Source organism: Ceratotherium simum, chromosome 1 (assembly GCF_057802395.1).
Source record: "Ceratotherium simum simum isolate JZ-2026a chromosome 1, ASM5780239v1, whole genome shotgun sequence".
NCBI lineage: Eukaryota > Metazoa > Chordata > Mammalia > Perissodactyla > Rhinocerotidae > Ceratotherium > Ceratotherium simum.
The window spans coordinates 66,264,121-66,281,419 of NC_141900.1; the positions used below are offsets into that span (position 1 = coordinate 66,264,121).

Consider the following 17,299-nt stretch of genomic DNA (forward strand, 5'->3'; position numbering starts at 1 on the left):
GTGTCAAGTAAACTGACAATTGTGAGTACCTTTTACTACAGTATATCAAAAGAAATTCTACTTCTGGTCCTTCCTGGCTGTAGAAAAGTTACTTATCCTCTCTTAGCTTCAGCTTCCTGACTATAAAATGTTCCTAATAACTCCAGTCTTCAAGGCTATGCTAACCATGAAAGAAGACATATGAGGAAGTATCTAATAGTACCCAGCCCTTAGTAAGACTTTGACAAGTATTTATTGAATTGGACTACACTTTATGAATGAAGAAATGCATAAATTTTAAATATGTACAACAGAGTACAAAATATATAACTCAATATTATCAACTAGATATCTTGATGTTAATTAAACACATCACTGCTCACATACTACAGTTTATTATCTACAGACACATTTAAAATCATTCTACTAGAATTACCTTACCCTAAATTACAGCTGAATAAGCCTCACAAAATATCTAAAGTATCAGCAGTTTGGGCAGTTGGCTAGAATCTGTGTGCTAATTTAGCAGAAAAACTGAACTTCCAAATTTTATGAAGCAATGAGTGTATGGTTTTGTACGTCACACGTCTCTACCAAGAGGAGGAAAAGGAAGCAGGTAATTTTCTCGAGAAGAAAATTTGAGAAAGCAGATTGGGGCAGGTTGGACTGGGAGAGTGGGCAGTGAACAACCTGACAGGAGTATTAAGATTCTAGAAAAGATAACCTTCATAACCTTGAGCCAAGGTCACTCAACACACTAAGAGGTCCTGGGGGTGACACTCAATATCTCGCTCCAAAGTGAACTTCTATTTTGAGTACTGAGATAGCCAAGAAAATGAAAGAACCTCCTAAATCCTTATCTTATTTAGGAAATAAATTGTGCATGGTGCACTCACCAGTTGATTCTGGTAGGCAGTGACTGCCGTAAAAACTGTCTCTGGAAAGATGAATGTTCTGAATTCTTCAGACTTCAGATTGAGCAATGAGGCCGTGTGGTCTTTCTTCTTAATGATGTGCACCCGTGGCTGGTACTTATGCATTGAGTTCAAAATTATCTACAACAAAAAAATGGGAAGTCCTGAATTGTAAGTAATTATATTTCTAAACAGGCTAAATTACAGTGAGGCAAAGAAAGAACCATAAAATCTACAGTTTCTAATTCAGTTTTAAGATTAGGATCTACCCTTTCCATTCTTAAGGCAAATCATTTTCACAAGATACTGCAGAGTCATCTTTGTGAATTGCATTTTACCAAAACTGAAAATAATACAGATTGTTTCAAGTGTCCTTTCTAAAATGATGGGGGGAAAGTCATCTGGAGGATAAGTTTATTATTTTTTTAAATCAAGTTTTTAAAATATTTTTTGTTTGTTAGTCTGATTAGACCAAAGGATGGATGTCTAAATTTTCTAAAGTAAGAAGTTATATATTCTAGGAGGACAGATTATTATTTATGGGGGAGAAATAAAACAATTTAGAAAGGTGGTGTGCTATTAGACAGACCTTGGTTAGAACAGTGAATCTGCTACTTTCTAGCTCTTTAATCTTGAGCCAAGTGATCTCACCTCACCAACATTGTTTTCTCAAATGCAAAAACAATATTAACCTCATAGGGTTGTGGTGAGGATTAGATGATGTAACCTTTGTAATCACATAGCAAATAGGAAGTGCTCAGTAAATATGAACTGTATTATTATTATTATTGTTATTATTTCTGACAGATTCATTGATTTCTGACTTCCAGTTATAAACTAACCATGAATGATAGTGATGGCCATCTTCCATTCCGTAGCTAAAAAAAGTTGCCCAATACTTAGAAATCATAAACAAACCCTAGCAGTATTCTTCATGTATCTTTTAAATAAAATACAATAATTTGCCATTATAAAATCTGAGCAACAAAATTTACTTTCAGATATAAAAGGTTTTCCACATCATCCCGCCCGCCACCCAGACAGCAACCTTAATCTGCAAAACTGGGTATGTCTTTCCTGGTATAACAGGGCTCACATTGTATGCCCTTCACCCCAAGGGCCTAGCAGAGAGCTTGGCTCTCAGGGCAGGCGTTTGATAAATACTGTGGCAGGACGAGGGTCAATGGCATGCAGCATTGTTGCAACTAATGGCTCCCTTGTTTTCTTGGCTAACATGGGTATGGTGGTGAGTGTTCCTGCTGGTTGACTTTAGCAGAGTTAAATATTAGTCACTGTGAGATAACTGATGTAGAATCAATCTCTCTCTGTGCTGAGATATAAGCCAACTCAAAGTTACAGGACATTAACTGGTATTGAATTTTGAATATGCCATCTTTTTATGATCCCAAACCTGAATAGGAATAACTGAAACAAATAAGAGCTTCCAATGAATCAAAATAAACTTAAAAAAAAAGTTATCTCTTTGTAAAATGGGTTTATTCCTAGGAGTTCAAGATATCTATCTATGCTCATTCATAAAACTGGAATAAATTCGAAGTGACAAAAGCAAACATTTGCCTCCTAATAGTGATATAAGAAAAAACCTGAGCATTCATTACATATTCTACTAAGAAGATAGAATTTTCACATTTTTCAGATACACAATGGAAAAAGCTCTAAGCTTTAAATAAGATCCCCTCTCCCCTACTTACACCACCCCAAGGTAAATTTCCTTTGGGAAAGGGTGCCGGACAGACTCAGACCCCAGACAGAGTCTCAGACCCAGGACTCCTTGACTCTGCTCAAGCCCTCATGGGGCTAAGGAACACTAATAGAAATGTGGACTCCACTTCATCGAAGAAGTAAATTCCTGGAAGTAAGAAATTTTCCTGTTATAAAACTAAAATGCATCTATAAAAGGGGCTTCTTCAGGACTGATTCAAAGAATTTGGCTAAACAACACAGGATCTAAAAATCTTTCCTTGTAGTTTTCAGAACACACTATTTCTGATGACAAAGAATTATATTAAGTAATAAAATTTTAAAGCTAAAATGGATATTAGCAACCATCTAAGACTAAACAATTTGTCAAGACCTAATCTTGGCATAATCAGACTAGAACTCGAGCTCCTGAAATATAGCTTACTGCTCTTCCCACCCATGAAGCTGATACAAAAAGGAAAACATCAATTCTGGGCAGCTGATCTCAAAATGAACTCTCAAGTCTTTTTGGAAAGACTCAAACAGTTCTAAAAGCTTCAAATATAGAAAATACCAGAACCATAAAATATTTCATTTCTCCTTGCAAAGATTTCAACCCAAGAAATTTTACTATGAATGACACTAAGAATGATATTTGCCCTACAGAAAATGTCTCTGAAATACTTCATAAATTTTAGCCTGAAAAAAAAAAATCTGTCAATGGAAACATCTTTAAAAAAAAAGAAAAGGACAATTATGGCAACATTTTTAAAGATAAAGGTCAATTACTTTTTCGAATACATAAAATAACAGAAACCTGTTAACCTACTTCCAACATCCCAACAGTGCCACCAGCAGAGTCATGAGTTAACCTGATTACTCTGACTTAGTCGTGATAAACGAGGTCTCCTGTGGGCAAATGGATGGAGGCAATGCCTGAAGCCATTTATTTGGTTCCAGGTTCAATCCAACCATTTGAAACCATGTCTAGAACTCTGTAATTTATTATCTACTTATAACCACTTTTTGTTGAGAAAAGTTTTGAAACTCTTCTTCTAAATTGCACAGATTCAATAAAACTAAAACCTTAAGTAACAAGAGACTTAATAAAGGGGATAAGAGAGAGAATAATTATATCTGAACATCTAAGCCAAAGAAAGAATCTACGAAAATACCAATGTGCTTTCTGGCAATCGAAGCAAAAGTATTCTCCTCATCAAAAAGAAGTACGCAAGTCTGTCTACAGTTTTCTTAGCATAAAATCTAAAACAGAATTTTTATGTCAATCTTTATTTAAGAGTATGGAATAACATCACAGATAGTTCCTTAAAAAGCAATCTTATCAACTGTGTAAAGGTCTGCATCGATGGTTATTTGTTCTATTAACTATTGATATGAGCTCAAAATTCCAATTTCTCTTTTTTCCACATTTTGATGAACTCCTTATTGACACAACATCATATTGTTTTGTTTTTAATTGCAAGACTTCTCTGTGCTTTAATATTCATAAGACTCTCTACAAAGGGGATTTATAATGAGTAAACAGCACTTTCCCAAATCTATTTGAACATAAAACCCTTTTGTTCTATTGCATCTCGCTGAATGTGTTCTATAGAACACACTTGGGGAAACCTCCAGAGGAGGTCTCAGCCCCATTCCCTTTATGCTGTGTTATCTGATATACCACTGACAGAAATTAGATGTGTAACCCAAGAATGGGCTGTAGTAGCCTTTGTTTAGTTGGTGCAGGTAGTAGAGCAGTTGCAGAAGTCTTAGGAAATCCATGGTGCTGTAGGTCCCTCACCCTCTTGCACAGAAATGGCACAGAGCATCCCTGCAAATCACCTCTTGACAGCAGCAGTCAAGGTTCCCCGAAGGACACATGAATGTTCTCATAGAATGACTCAGAGATGGAGGGAGGGAGAGGGAGAGGAGGCAGAGACTTAGGGGGAGGAAGCTTTGTGTGACTTCTCCATTCCATCCCAGGGAATCCACATAGTTCAAGGCACTGCACTTACATGGCCATGTTGATCCAGTTCATTGTTGGTGAGTTTCACCTTTTCAAAAGACACCATCTGTTTGAGTAGCTGCTCGCCAGTAAAAGGAGAGTCTGGGTGTACATACAGCCTATGAAAATTATGAGAGAATTTTATTGAGACATTTTTTAAAAAACTGTTCCCTGTGGGTTATAAAATATTCTGATTCTAAAGGAACACAAAAACCTCATATAAACAGTTAATTTTATTTGCCTGCTTATAATCTCAAGTTTAATAATACAGCAATACCAAAATAACTCTAAAACATCTAAATGTGTTTCTTCGTGCACCAATGACCTAAAAGGGGTAATACTTAATAAATTTTCTATTATCTGCTGAGCCATTTTCTAAGGTGAATTTTTATCCATCTAACTAATCAACTACTGGTCTGCTTCTGTCAAATATAAAATCTTATTGTTATAGGTATTTTCAAATGAAAGACTAGGTTATACTAATTGCATAATGAGTTCCCAGTATAAACATTGCTAAAAAGCAATGAAGACAAAGAATTTAAAAGAGGAAACAAGCCTAGAGAATCCACTCATTTAAACTTGAAGGTGACTCAGTTTAAATTTTGTGTTCTTTATAAATACAAGACAGGGTAATTTTAATACAGGGACCTGGGGAACTTTTAATAGCCCACAGATCACAGTCTGCTGCTCCTCCTGGCACCTTAAATACTACTACTTTCATCATCTAGTTAATTGCTCAGTAAATAAGAGTAAAAACAATCTGGGTAAGCTTCTATTTATTCAGTGTATTTATGTGTAAGCAGCCTAAGCAAGGAAAAAAAAAAAAGCTTTGATGGGAAAAAATGTATTTACCAATTGCTTTGTACAAGGCAATCTTTTACTCACTCACAGTTAAATGCAAGCCATTTGTTCTATCTACGAATATCACACTAAGTACAACTCTGGGTAAATCCCAATCTTGGTATCCAGTCTACAAAAGCTTTTCTGAAGTCAGGGGAGATTACAGAACTAATGAGAGGGGAAGGAAATATCCTTGATTTAATAGGACAAATTCCTTTATCCATGTAACAGGGTATTTATATCTAAATTTTGTATAGGATCCTTATAACTATAATTAAATATAAATATTATGATTGAGGCAAAGGCAAGGAAAAAAGTCACAAAGCTCTTTGCTTGTAAAGAATAAGAAGTCTGTGCTGTGGTTTGTCACCCAAAGGACTAAGAATAGAAGTGGGTACACGTGCCGAAACTCACAAAGCCCACCAGAAGCAAAGCACAAAAAAGGCGGACAGCACTAAGGATTCTTACCAGATCCATACAAGAACTTGAAAGGGTTTAGGTGTTGGCGTGTCTGCCTGTTTGTTTGATTTTTTTTTTTTTTTTGGACTAGTGCTCAAAATTGCCTTTCAATTGACATTTTCTTTGATGACGCACCATAGTAGCTTTTCAAGTGTCACCCTTCCAAGGCACTTCACAGGTGCAGTTGTTTTACGGATCAGCACCACATCCTACCCACCCCACCAAAAAAGTTCAAAATTATTTAAAGTCCTAGAAGCTGATGAAATGTTCCTTCTTTAAGTATCAATTCACCATATGTAATCACATTAATAAAGATTAATTTATTTAAATATCAATTACTTTAAAGAAAAGGAAATGTCCTATATGAAAATATAACATTATTTTAGATCATATATAATGTCTTACTCATTATTATGATGATATGATATTGCCAAGCATTATTTATTCTGATTAGGAACAACTGACTGATGAACTTCAGTCTAAAATAAAATGCTTCGAAGAACTAGAACCACAAGGAATTTCCACCATCAGTACAAAATGGTCACCTCCCAAGGTCCTCGCCTTTCCCTTCTGGAGCTATAAAATACAGCACTATTTCTTTTAATAATAATAAAGAAGAGTTGCTTAAATTATCTAGAATATTTCTATCCTATAATGCACTAAAAATTTTTATCTAATATCAATATAAATAAGCTAGGATGAAGGAAAAAGCATACAGGAAGCCCCTCCTCTCTCAAGTCCCTTGGGACTTAAAATTCCAGCAATAGCTTAAACATGCTTCAGTTAAGATAGTGTATTGGTACGTGCTTTCCTTCTCCGACCAGAACAGATTAGTAACATAAACAAGGCATGTCATATTTCCAAAGTCCTGCTGGCCTGCACCAGTTCTCCATACCTTCAGATAGGAAGAAAACGTATGCTAAATAAGAGTGATTAACTTCTTAGAGGAAAGTCTTGGGGGAAAAAAATGTCTGCTTGTAAAAATGATTAGGAATCTGCTAAAATACCCTCCAATCTCTCTCTCTCTCTCTCTCATTTAAAACAATATTGTAAAATTTGGAAGGAAGCTCGAGAGTAATGTGAATCGGCTATTTAATAGTATACTAGAGAACTCTAATTCTATTCATTTTAATGTCTATTGTAAACTGGTGAATCTTGCTCAATTAAAAACAAATAAGTTAACAATTTTTTTTAAATTTTTTAGTCCTGTCTGTATTTAATATACTGATTTGGAGGGTTGGGAAGATGTCCTTCCTAGTCTCTTGCGGGAATGGAAAACTCTGAGAGGCTTCTTTTGATCTCTTCTCTAGTGTATTTAGCATAGTGTAAGCTTGATAACGTGATCAACTACTAAGTAAGCTTAATATGCTGTCTGAACCATATGTGTAAATTGTCTGTGTTGATTCTGTGCCTTGACTAAGACTCCAAACTAGATACTTATGAAGAACCAGTCATAACTTCAAAGTTCCTAAGTCTGTACATTTAAATAAATTCTTAGCTCTGATATGAACTTTCAATCAATTACAAAAAGTAATCATAAAACAACTTAAAAGCTGTGAGGCTTGATTTTAGAACCCTAAATATAAAGTCAGCTAATATTCTTTGTTTGTATTAAAGTATACAGTTAGATTCCTGTAACTTCAGCTATTACTATTCATATAAGCAAAAACATGCTTTTTTCCCCCAGAATGCTCATTTGGGCAAAGCAGCCACAATAAAGGTTTGCATGTGACTTTTTTAAAACAGGGTTCTCCTGGAAAAACATTATTACCAATGAGTAGCACAGATATAAACATATATGATCCCTAACATATTAACTGAGCAATGTTTCACGTAAAAGAATATTAGCCTGATGTTGAATTACATTCATCCACTAAACTTATAGAGAGGCGGGGAAAAAAGAGTTTGCATTTTTTACTTAAAATCTCTGAGCCCCTTACTGGTCAAAAACAACCGCATTTTACCAAAATGTTTACTATGTGAAGATATAACCACATCGTTAACAAATATTTACTATAAGCAACCACTTTACTAAAATGTACTCTTCTAAAAAGGATTTTTAAGTAGCCAACTAGAAATAATGGGTGCCACACGAAATGGGTCCAGATTTTTAACGAATATTCCAATTGAAATTTAAGGAAATGAATTGTGAGGAAAGATAAAATTAAAGAGAGTTCTGTCTATGCACAGACTCTGCCTTTCTCAGAGAATAACCCATGTTTTGTATAGTCAATCCTGGAGTGTCTGGGCTTGGAATGCTCTCTTACCAGAGCTCAGGGCTTTAAAAACAGACCTGCTTAAAACTCAAACAACCAGGGCTGGAGACGTTCTCCCAGTAGGGTTAACACGCATTTTGCTCAAGCGGAATATCTGGAGACACAAACCTGGCTGGCAGCGGCGGGTCCGCCTTGCCGGCCACCAGCCAGGAGGACCGGTGGTAGGCGTAGCGGTACCTCTTGTTGTCCACGGGGACGATGTCCATCAGGACTATGTACTTGGCCTCAGGATCCACGCCCGAAAACGACACCCGGATTGTAGGAAACATCCTCCTGACACAGGGAGACAAAGAGAATCGGCCCCCGCTCAAACTGCCTAATAGCAGACCCGACTTAGAGAGGGAGGAAGAGTCCGACTCCCTTCCCTACCAACCTCCAAACCCTTTTTGTTTCCTGTAAAGCCAGACATGTGAATATGGAGACCCAGCTTCTCCCAAACCTAGATAATTCTGTCACCTTTATAGGAGTCCGCATTGCTAGGTGAAAAGTTTTTTTTATTTTTTAATACCCGAAGGTCTGTGATTAGGGAAAATCCTATGCTATATTATCAAGCCCGTTAGGCTCCCGGATCCGAAGTCTCCCAAGCAGACCGACTGGCGCAACCCCCTTGCGTTGCAGCGAGAAAATTCGCTCCTGCCATAGACAGCGAGAGCGGGGTTCTCAGGGTCGGGGTTGGAGAGACCTTGGGAATATTCCCCAGAGTCCTGAGAGCTGAGCGACCAGGCACGGAGGGCCACCGACCTCCGGAGCCTTTGCCCCAGACCCCGGGAGCCGCCCGCACCCGTGGCTGCCTGCCCGCCCTGAGCCTGCCCGGCTGCGGCGCCAAGGGGCCCGCTGCGCCCGCGCTCCGTCCTAGCGGGAGTGTGGTCGTTTCAAATGTCATCCTTCCGCCCAGGTTTTAATTTTAGTTTTTAACGGGAGCTGGCAGCTTCTGCAAATCGTGGCCGATAAAAGGGAAGCTACTTGCCTCCCTCGCAACACCCAGCAGCCCGCCCTGCACCGGGGGCGCGAGTTCCTGCTTCTCTCCAGACGCCGACTCTGCACCCGCCCCCCCCACCCCAGCTCTCCCTGGCCGCAGGGGGCGGAGATCCCTAGTCCCTGTGCCCTTCTCATCAACGCCGGGGTGGGGATTCCCACGGCCAGATCCAGAGAAAGAAAAGCTTGGACATCTGTCTCAGCAGCTCTTTCCAAAAGCAAGTCCGTGGGAAGAAGCCCTCCTCGAGCGAAGCTTTCTCTCCGTGCTCAGGACCAGTGGTGTTTCATCCAGTTCCTGGAAACGCCCTAAGCCACCCAGGGCGCCATTCCCATCTCCTCAGTCCTCACCCGCCAAGCCCCCGCTACCTGCCAGACTTGGTGATGATCATCTCTGTGCCCAACTCGTGGAATTTGTCCCAGAGCTCCTTGGTCTCCAGGCTGCAGGCAATTTTGGCCATTTCCTCGCTGGGGATGATGGGGGTAGTGGGGATCAGCGGTTCAGTGCACAGAGAGGAGGAGGCTGGGCTGCTACTGCCGCCACTGCTGCCACCAAACTCCCCGTGAGCATCCAGGCTGGTCAGCTCCCCCAGGGGCTGGGTGCAGGACGACTTCTCCACAAATTGTTCTGCCAGCAAAGAGAACAGAGAATGACAGCTAATGCTGTCAAGCAAAAATACAGGAAGGAGAACAGCACAACTAAAATAGCTACCTGGATTTGACTGTGGAAGAGTTAAGCTCAGAAATTCCTGGAAGGTAGTGATAACCCATCACTATACAGGCATGAGACTGCCATGGAGTAACATGCTCAGTGCTTGCTTAGTGAACCAAATGAGTTTAGAACCACGGTTTGTTACCACCATTACTGAAACCCACTTTGGAGAATAAAAATGTGAGGAGTGGGTAAAGCAAAAAGTGGTGATTAGGAAGGATAAAAAGCAAATATTGCTATTGCTATCCTTCCCAAGTTCTAGACCTCACAGCTTGTGGGATCTAGGGCCAGTCCTGCCTCTGACAACCAGGAGAGACTTTTCTCCAAGGAAACCAAGGGAGTGAAGAGATCAGCACCTTCCTCACTTTGAGAGGAACTTTCCCTTCCCTCCTGGAGGCCTTTTGCCATAAGAGAAAATGAAAGGGGGGCAGGGGAAAAAGTGGGGATGCAGTTAAAAAAAAAATCACTTCACTTCTCTGCCTGGCTCTCAGTTTCCTAGGCTTTAAGACGTTTGATTATGGCAGTTTTACAATCTCCCCCCTCCCCCCAGCCTGAGATCACATGAAATACTCTAGCACATAGCTTGTTAAATCACAGGAGTGCACTCTCTGGGTCATTTTTGGAACATGCTTGAAACAATTGCTTGAGGGGCGATGTGTGTATTTTTTTTCTCTCTCTCTCAAAAAGGTCCTGAAAGTGAGGAAAACAACTTCAAACCCAGGCTAGCAGAGTATTAAAGTAGGAAGAACGCTTTGCCGTCCACCATCAGGCTGGAATACCACTGCCTATGAACCAAACATTCTCCTCCACAGCTGATAAGGGCCTGGGACTACACCAGTCACTTTGATGGAATACAGGGGGACTTTTGTAATTGTCCCAATTATCTTGCATCCCTTAAAAAAGAAACTACTTGAATCTGCAATGTGAAACTGATCTCCAAACAACTCTGTTCTAAGTGCCCTCAAGGAACTGAAACAACTTCTACATGTAGGTATGTACATATTATGATGTATATATCATATAAAATGTTTTATTTCCCATATTTCTCTTTGACTTGAGGCAGGCAAGCAGGAAGTGGAGAATTTTTACCTTTTCTTCTCTTACAATAATAATCTAACTCATGGAAATGTTTTAAATTAAGAATAATCAAATTAATTATCTTATCATTATATTTTCAAATTCAAAGAAAGAGAACCATGCCATGGCAAAATCTTATTTTCTACTCATATTTTCAGAAACACATTCACATAATGTCTTTATAAGGAATTAACAAGTAGCCTTAGAAATGTTCTTATTTTCTGACAATTGAAAAAGGCAAACCGCCTAAGCCCCAGACTAACCAGTGTGTCAGGGTTGGGAAGTGGAAGAGGAAGAAGATGATATAATAATGCTCTAACACAATGTTATACGTCAATTATATCTCAATAAAAAAAATTTTTTTAAAGAAACGTTCTGGTGGAATGAGGCAGTTCTTCTAAACAGGCTTAATGTGTTTATATGAGCAATGATGAGGCACTTTCAACCCCCACCCTACAACTGCTTCAACATCTCACTAGTGTTTCAAGGTACCACATTCTCTCCTAACAGAACCTTTAGGTGTTTCTCTTGCCAGAGTCCTTGGCTTATAGGTACTAACTGTGCTCTACTGAACTGGCCCATGAAAGAGACAAGAATGCCTTCTCGTTCTTTCAGAGCCTATCCCTGAGCCTCGGAGAGGGACACTCATTTTACAGACTGTGTGTATGTGTGTGGGCCTAGGGGGTATACTTTAGAATTTAGATAAAAGGTGGTTTTTCTCAGGAAAATAAGTAGAGAAGGAAGCAACGTTGAAATGACAGTGGAGCTGAAGCTGGCATGTTTTCCAGTCTGCTGTCTGTACTTCTGTCAGGAATTCTAACTTGAAATCCTCTTTTCCTGCTAGCTACCAAGCTGTGATAGAGGTGTCTACAGAGAATTTGGAGGCCACCTAAATACAAGTGGATAATTTTGAGAAGTCCCACAAAGATAACTTTGAAATTGGTGGCTAATTTTTTTCTAAACAGTGGGGTTTGTTTGGTTGTTTCCGTTTCTTTGGCAGGTTTAGATTTAGACGCGAGAGTAGGTGGGCAGAACCAGGGGAAGGGAGTGAAAACCTTGGAGAAGAGACTTTTTGACATTATGTTTTCCGGAGATCTTCTGGTTTTCTTTTCCTTGGTTCTAAGTTGCCACAGGGATTTTAGTTCTCTCTTCTCTCTCTGCCCAGAGACTAACACTTCATTTTTCATATTATTATTGTTTCAGATGTGAGATGTTAAAGCGTTGGGAAGGACAGAAAGAAAGAAGGAAAAAATGGGGGACAGTTAAAGAAATATTACCCTACATTTGCTTTGATGTTTTTCACTGTTTTAGGGCTATCAGATGATCAGGATGTGGAACAATTATTTCCCAGGGACCCAAGAGGTGAGCACCAGAACACATCTTTCTCCCTCAATTGTAAAGGGACGTTGAAACACTTCTCTCCAGCAGTTTCTTTCCCACACAATTCACTTGTGCTAAGGGGAACATAATCTCTTTTCTCCCTTTATGCTGAGTCTAGTATCTTCTATAAATGGTAAAGGTTGTTAAATAAACAGTATAGCTAAAAGTTGAGGAATTTGGGAAGTGGTTACTGGCTAATGTTTTTGCCAACCTCCACTGAAAATGATGGCAGTTATAAAATGATGTCTTACAGATAAGTCTAGAGCTTCTGTGAAGAAAATGGTTCATGCGAGAAGAACTGGCTTATTCTGCAGCACTTGACAGTGGTTTTAAGGAGCTAACTCTGTTTAGTCTATTCAAGTCAGAGGAAAAACAAAATTAAACTAGTTTTTTGTGAAGTCGCTTAGAGACTCCTTAGTTTCAAATGTACAAACAGGTGTTGCACCGTAAATCCTGTTGAGTCAAAAGGGGTTTATTATTTAACCCTGAATGTTTTTATCCCAACAAAGTTACACACACTCACACACACCATATGTCCGACTAGACATGGGGTTCCAGACAAATAGGTAGGGAGAGCGACCAGCGCATGTACGAGAGGCGAAATCGGTTGTATTTAACAGACTGTGAAGCCTCCAAAGAAAACTTGGGCCAAAAAGGAAAAAAACCTCCCACTCCCAATATATAGCCTATGGCCTGAGGGTCAGAAGCTGCCCCACGCCGGGAAAGGCGACTACCCTCGCGAGCCTCCTGCAGCTAGGAAACAGAGGGACAGACGGATGCGCAGCACCCCCGCCCCTGCCCACCGCGGACAGTCAAGCAGCCCGACTTACCCAGGGGTTTGATGGTGTTCTCCGTGGCCTCCTTCTCCTTGGAGCCGCCGCTGGACATGAGCGCAGCGATGGAGAAGGCGTTGGCCCGGGAGGAGAGCTGGGGCTTGGGCGACGCCGTGAACTCCATGGCCCCCAGTGCGCAGTCCTGTCCAGAGACGGGGCCTGCCGAACTACCGTCCAGCTTCCCCAAGGGAGACAAAGACCGAAACACAGCGCAAAGTTTCCAAGTGCAATCACAGCAGAGCCGGGGACTCCAGATGAGTCAGCCCCAACCTCCCGAGAGCTCCACAGTGGCCTCTCCTCTCCCCCACCGCAAAGCCCTCGAGCCGCAGAGACTTCGAACTAGCCGGAGAGGACGGGAGAGGACCAACTGCGGGCTCAACCGGGTGCGCAAGCACCGCGGCGCTCCGCACGACCACAGGTTGCGCCGCCGGAAGCTGGAGACGAGCATCAGCTGCGCAAAGCCCAGGGGTCCTGCAGCACCCCCTCCGCGTCCTTCCTCCCTCCCCCCGCTGGGGACAGCCGAAGCAACCCAAGCTGCAGAGAGGTGGCGACTGGCCAAGCGCCGCTGAGAGGAGCCGGACACCCAGGAGCCCAGCAAGGGCGTGCAGAGCGCAGCGCGGCGCGGAGGACACTGCGCCCGGGCGCTCACAACCCTGCCCCTTAATTTGCTGGCGGCGGCGATCCCAGCGGCTCGTAGCCAGTCAGCACCGTCCCACGTCACCGCTTCCTGATTCCGCAGCCGGGGGCGGGGCCGCGGGCCGCGCGGGGAGGGCGCGCCCCGGGCGCGGCGCCCGCACGGCTTCGAACTGCAGCCGGCGGCGAACCTGGCACCCGTCCGGCGAAAGGGGTTCCACCTTCAGGCTGGCGCAGCCGCCGCGGACGCCCCCCGCCTGGTTTCGCAGTCCCGGGGCAGGAGGGAGGTGCGCATTGTCGGGAGGGGGCATTTTTGTTCCGGCCTAAAACTCTGGATCCCGGAGTGGCCCAGTACAGGAACCTAGACCAGAGGAGGCCTCGGGGAGTTCTTGCTGCTTCTGTTCTTTTTCTAACCGGTGCTCAAAGTTCCAAAGGACAGCTGGAAAGCGCTAAGTAGAGCCGAAACAGGCGCCGCAGAGCCGGCGACAACGTGCCAGATCCCATTTGCGGAGCAGCCCCCAGGGCTGGATCCCCGCGCTCATTGGGCTCCAAAATCGGTCTGCTTGACAATGGGGCTGGAGAGACGCAGCCCTGCAAAAGATACGCTAAGGGAAGGCTGCGAGCATTTGGCAAACGATGCTGCTCTCAGAGCCGCGACTACTGCTGCACACCGGTGCGTCTCTCATCCGGGGTTCCTATTCCCGAGAGGGACTCTGGAAAATGGGGCCTCGACTCCAGGGAAGGCTAGGAGTAGGCGCGGGCGCAGTGTGGGGGGCGCGGCACCCTGCGGGGACCACGCGACGCGCAGTGGGAGAGTGTGAGCCTTACAGCGCCAAGGCTTGGCTGACACCGAACCTTCTGCTTCGCAAACTCGGCTGCGACCAGGACTTCCCACGGCCTTGTGGGGGTCGTCCTGTTGGCCTTGTTCAGCTTGAATAACTCAAATTCTCCGAATTCGCAGGGTAATCCGCTTCACTTGGAGCCGTGTAAACTCAGGCTGATACACACACTCAAGCTGTACATGTAAATATTTGCGCTCCTTTCCAGCCAGTCGGTCTGGCGATTAGGACCCTCTTGGTGGATCTTAAAAGAAAAAAAAAAAACAGCCCCCATTTCCCACCAGTCTTTTTCTCCCTTCACTCCACCCCTTCCCCCAGCTCCTAAAATAAACTTCTGGGAAAAAACTAAAAGTCAAAAGTTGAGAACGTTTCTGTAAGTAAAATGCTGACATCTGGGGAGGTCACGATTTAAGCCTGTCTTGTCATCGTGTATCAATACTTTCTAACAAAGTGCGACATGAAGGTGACTAAGAAACGTATGCTGATATCAGCCTCGATGTACAAAGTGTGTACGTGTAAATGTTTGGGAAAATTCGTAAAACCATAGGCTTTTGTGCTGGAAGGGGTTTACACGGTCGTCTAGCCCATCTCCGTTTGCTTTTGAGAGTAAAACCGGATCTGGCGTGGCGGAGCGGCTCATCTCCCCTCCAGTCCGCCCAGGAGGGCAGAGGCAGACGAGAGCGCAGGACCCGCACTCCAAGCCACAGCCTTGATCACACTCTGGCCCTGCAGCTGTGCCTGGGCTGTTCCTGGGGGGAGATCGATAGTAGAGCTAACACCAGCTGAGAGGCTTTCAGATTAAACCGCGGTGAGAACAGAGGCTAAACCAGTGGATGCGCCTAAAGATCAGTTCTTGAGTCTTTAGTCTGCTGCTGTTTTTGGACAACTCAGACCCTTCGGTTATTAAAGCCCCCCACACATACCCCACCTCAAAGCCAACAGTGACATCTCCCTCTTTTGAATGTAAGGCACACACTGGCTCCTTTCCTGTCTCAAATGCTTAGGGTTTTGGCCAAGAAGGAAGATTTCTGTCAAGAGGTCTTTTTGTTTGTTTTTGGAGGGGCAGGATGATGTCATGGTTAGTCTAGAACTTAATATATGCTTCAACTGGGTGTCGAAGATCTTGTTTGCTGGGTTTAGTTTTCAAAACAATTGTGGAATTATACCTCGATTAAAAAAACTTCCCATTTCATTTCTACTAGAGGAAACGTTGTGTCTTTTTCTTGATTATCTTAATGATTCAGACTGGAATTTGAATAATTTCACGACAAGGACATTTTTAGAAAAATTGGCGGAGCCAGGGGAAAGCTGACTTGCCCCCAATCAGTTTCCACTTCCTTTTCCAATTGCCCACGCGGCCTTAGCCCAGTTCTGGGTCTCTTGTGGGCAGAGAACTCAGACTGTTCATCCTATTAAAGATTAAAAAAAAAAAAAAAGCAAAGAAAGCTAAGCGAGCACCGGCGGAGGCAGGCGGCAAAACCAGAGGAACTGAAAAGGCCACTGGAAACAAATCCGGGCTCGAAAGGTGAGACGTTTGGGAATCCCTAAAAAGCTATGCATCTTGTTGGTGTTGAAACCGCGGCAGTAAAATGTATACTACAACATAATTATCGGGGGCACGCTGTCCCTTCTCTTAGATTTATTGCCTTTGCAAATCAATATGGTGCTATAAAAACGGGGAACCGGTGCTTGGCAGAAAGGTACTGTCAAGGGTGATTCGAGGCCGAGAGTGCTGAGCTCTGAGGTGCCTTCAAAACCCCAGTGTTAGCGCAGGTTAACAGGTAAAGCCACCGAGGGGGTTGGAACAAAGCAATCACATTAACACTTCCCTCCAGGCCCTTCTCAGGCTGACGACAGGCGGGCGGGCGCTGTTTTCGGATACCGGAAAGTTCACTGCACTCGGAGAACGCTTTGAATCTTGACTTTAGCCCGCTTTACCCCTGAGAAGCCTCCGTTTCATCATCTACATTAAAATAAGGCCAATAATTTATTCCTCCTGGAAGATGGCTCTGTGGGTTAATGAGGTGACGTGCGTAAAACGCCTAAACCATAAGTAACCTTAACAGTTACGCCGATATAAGTAAAACATAAGTACGAATTTTATTATATTTGATTTTTGAACTGCAATTTCGCGATCCCAGAGACTTGTCTGTGTAGACAGTTTGGGAATGTATGTAGAGAATTGGGGTCACCTGGTGGTAATGGACCATTATTTACATTGTGTTAAACGGGAGCCTAGGAATTTAAAATTTTGGTTATATATCTGTTTGGTTATACGGAGTTTTATTATATGGAGGACTGGACGATATCTCCTTAAACACGCCACCCATTCAAATTCTCATTTGTAGCCTCATGAACTCAAAAGTTAGTCGACCCAGAGAACTGTCCAGGAAGTAATCGGTTTCCCGCTTTTGGCCAATGGTCCCCGGCTTAACGAACGGTAACGCAGAATCCTTCGCTGACAACGGCAGGGACCCGCCCCGACTGGTCACCCCGACAGGCTGCCGGCACCGGGGGCGAGGGCTGCGCCGGGACAGCGGGACCAGGTGCCAAACGGAGGGCGCCACCCCGCACCAGAGGTGATCGCAGGAGAGAAGGTGAGAAAGGAGACGCGCTTCTCGGCACACGGGCAGCTCCTCCAAAACGTGGCCCGAGATCACATCCCCAACCTCTCTT

General features: G+C 43.1%; 1 protein-coding gene across 1 annotated transcript in view; it reads right to left on the bottom strand.

The window, feature by feature from the left end:
* Positions 1-13,749, bottom strand: part of TBX20 (T-box transcription factor 20) — a 51,241-nt gene extending 37,492 nt beyond the window's left edge. The window contains exons 1-5 of the mRNA XM_004418832.3: positions 13,149-13,749; positions 9,519-9,777; positions 8,286-8,450; positions 4,613-4,721; positions 876-1,034 (exon numbers count right to left, since the gene is read on the bottom strand). Coding sequence (XP_004418889.1) covers positions 876-1,034; positions 4,613-4,721; positions 8,286-8,450; positions 9,519-9,777; positions 13,149-13,275 — 819 coding nt within the window. The 5' untranslated portion in view covers positions 13,276-13,749. The remainder of the gene's footprint in view (positions 1-875; positions 1,035-4,612; positions 4,722-8,285; positions 8,451-9,518; positions 9,778-13,148) is intronic.
* Positions 13,750-17,299: the final 3,550 nt, after the last annotated feature.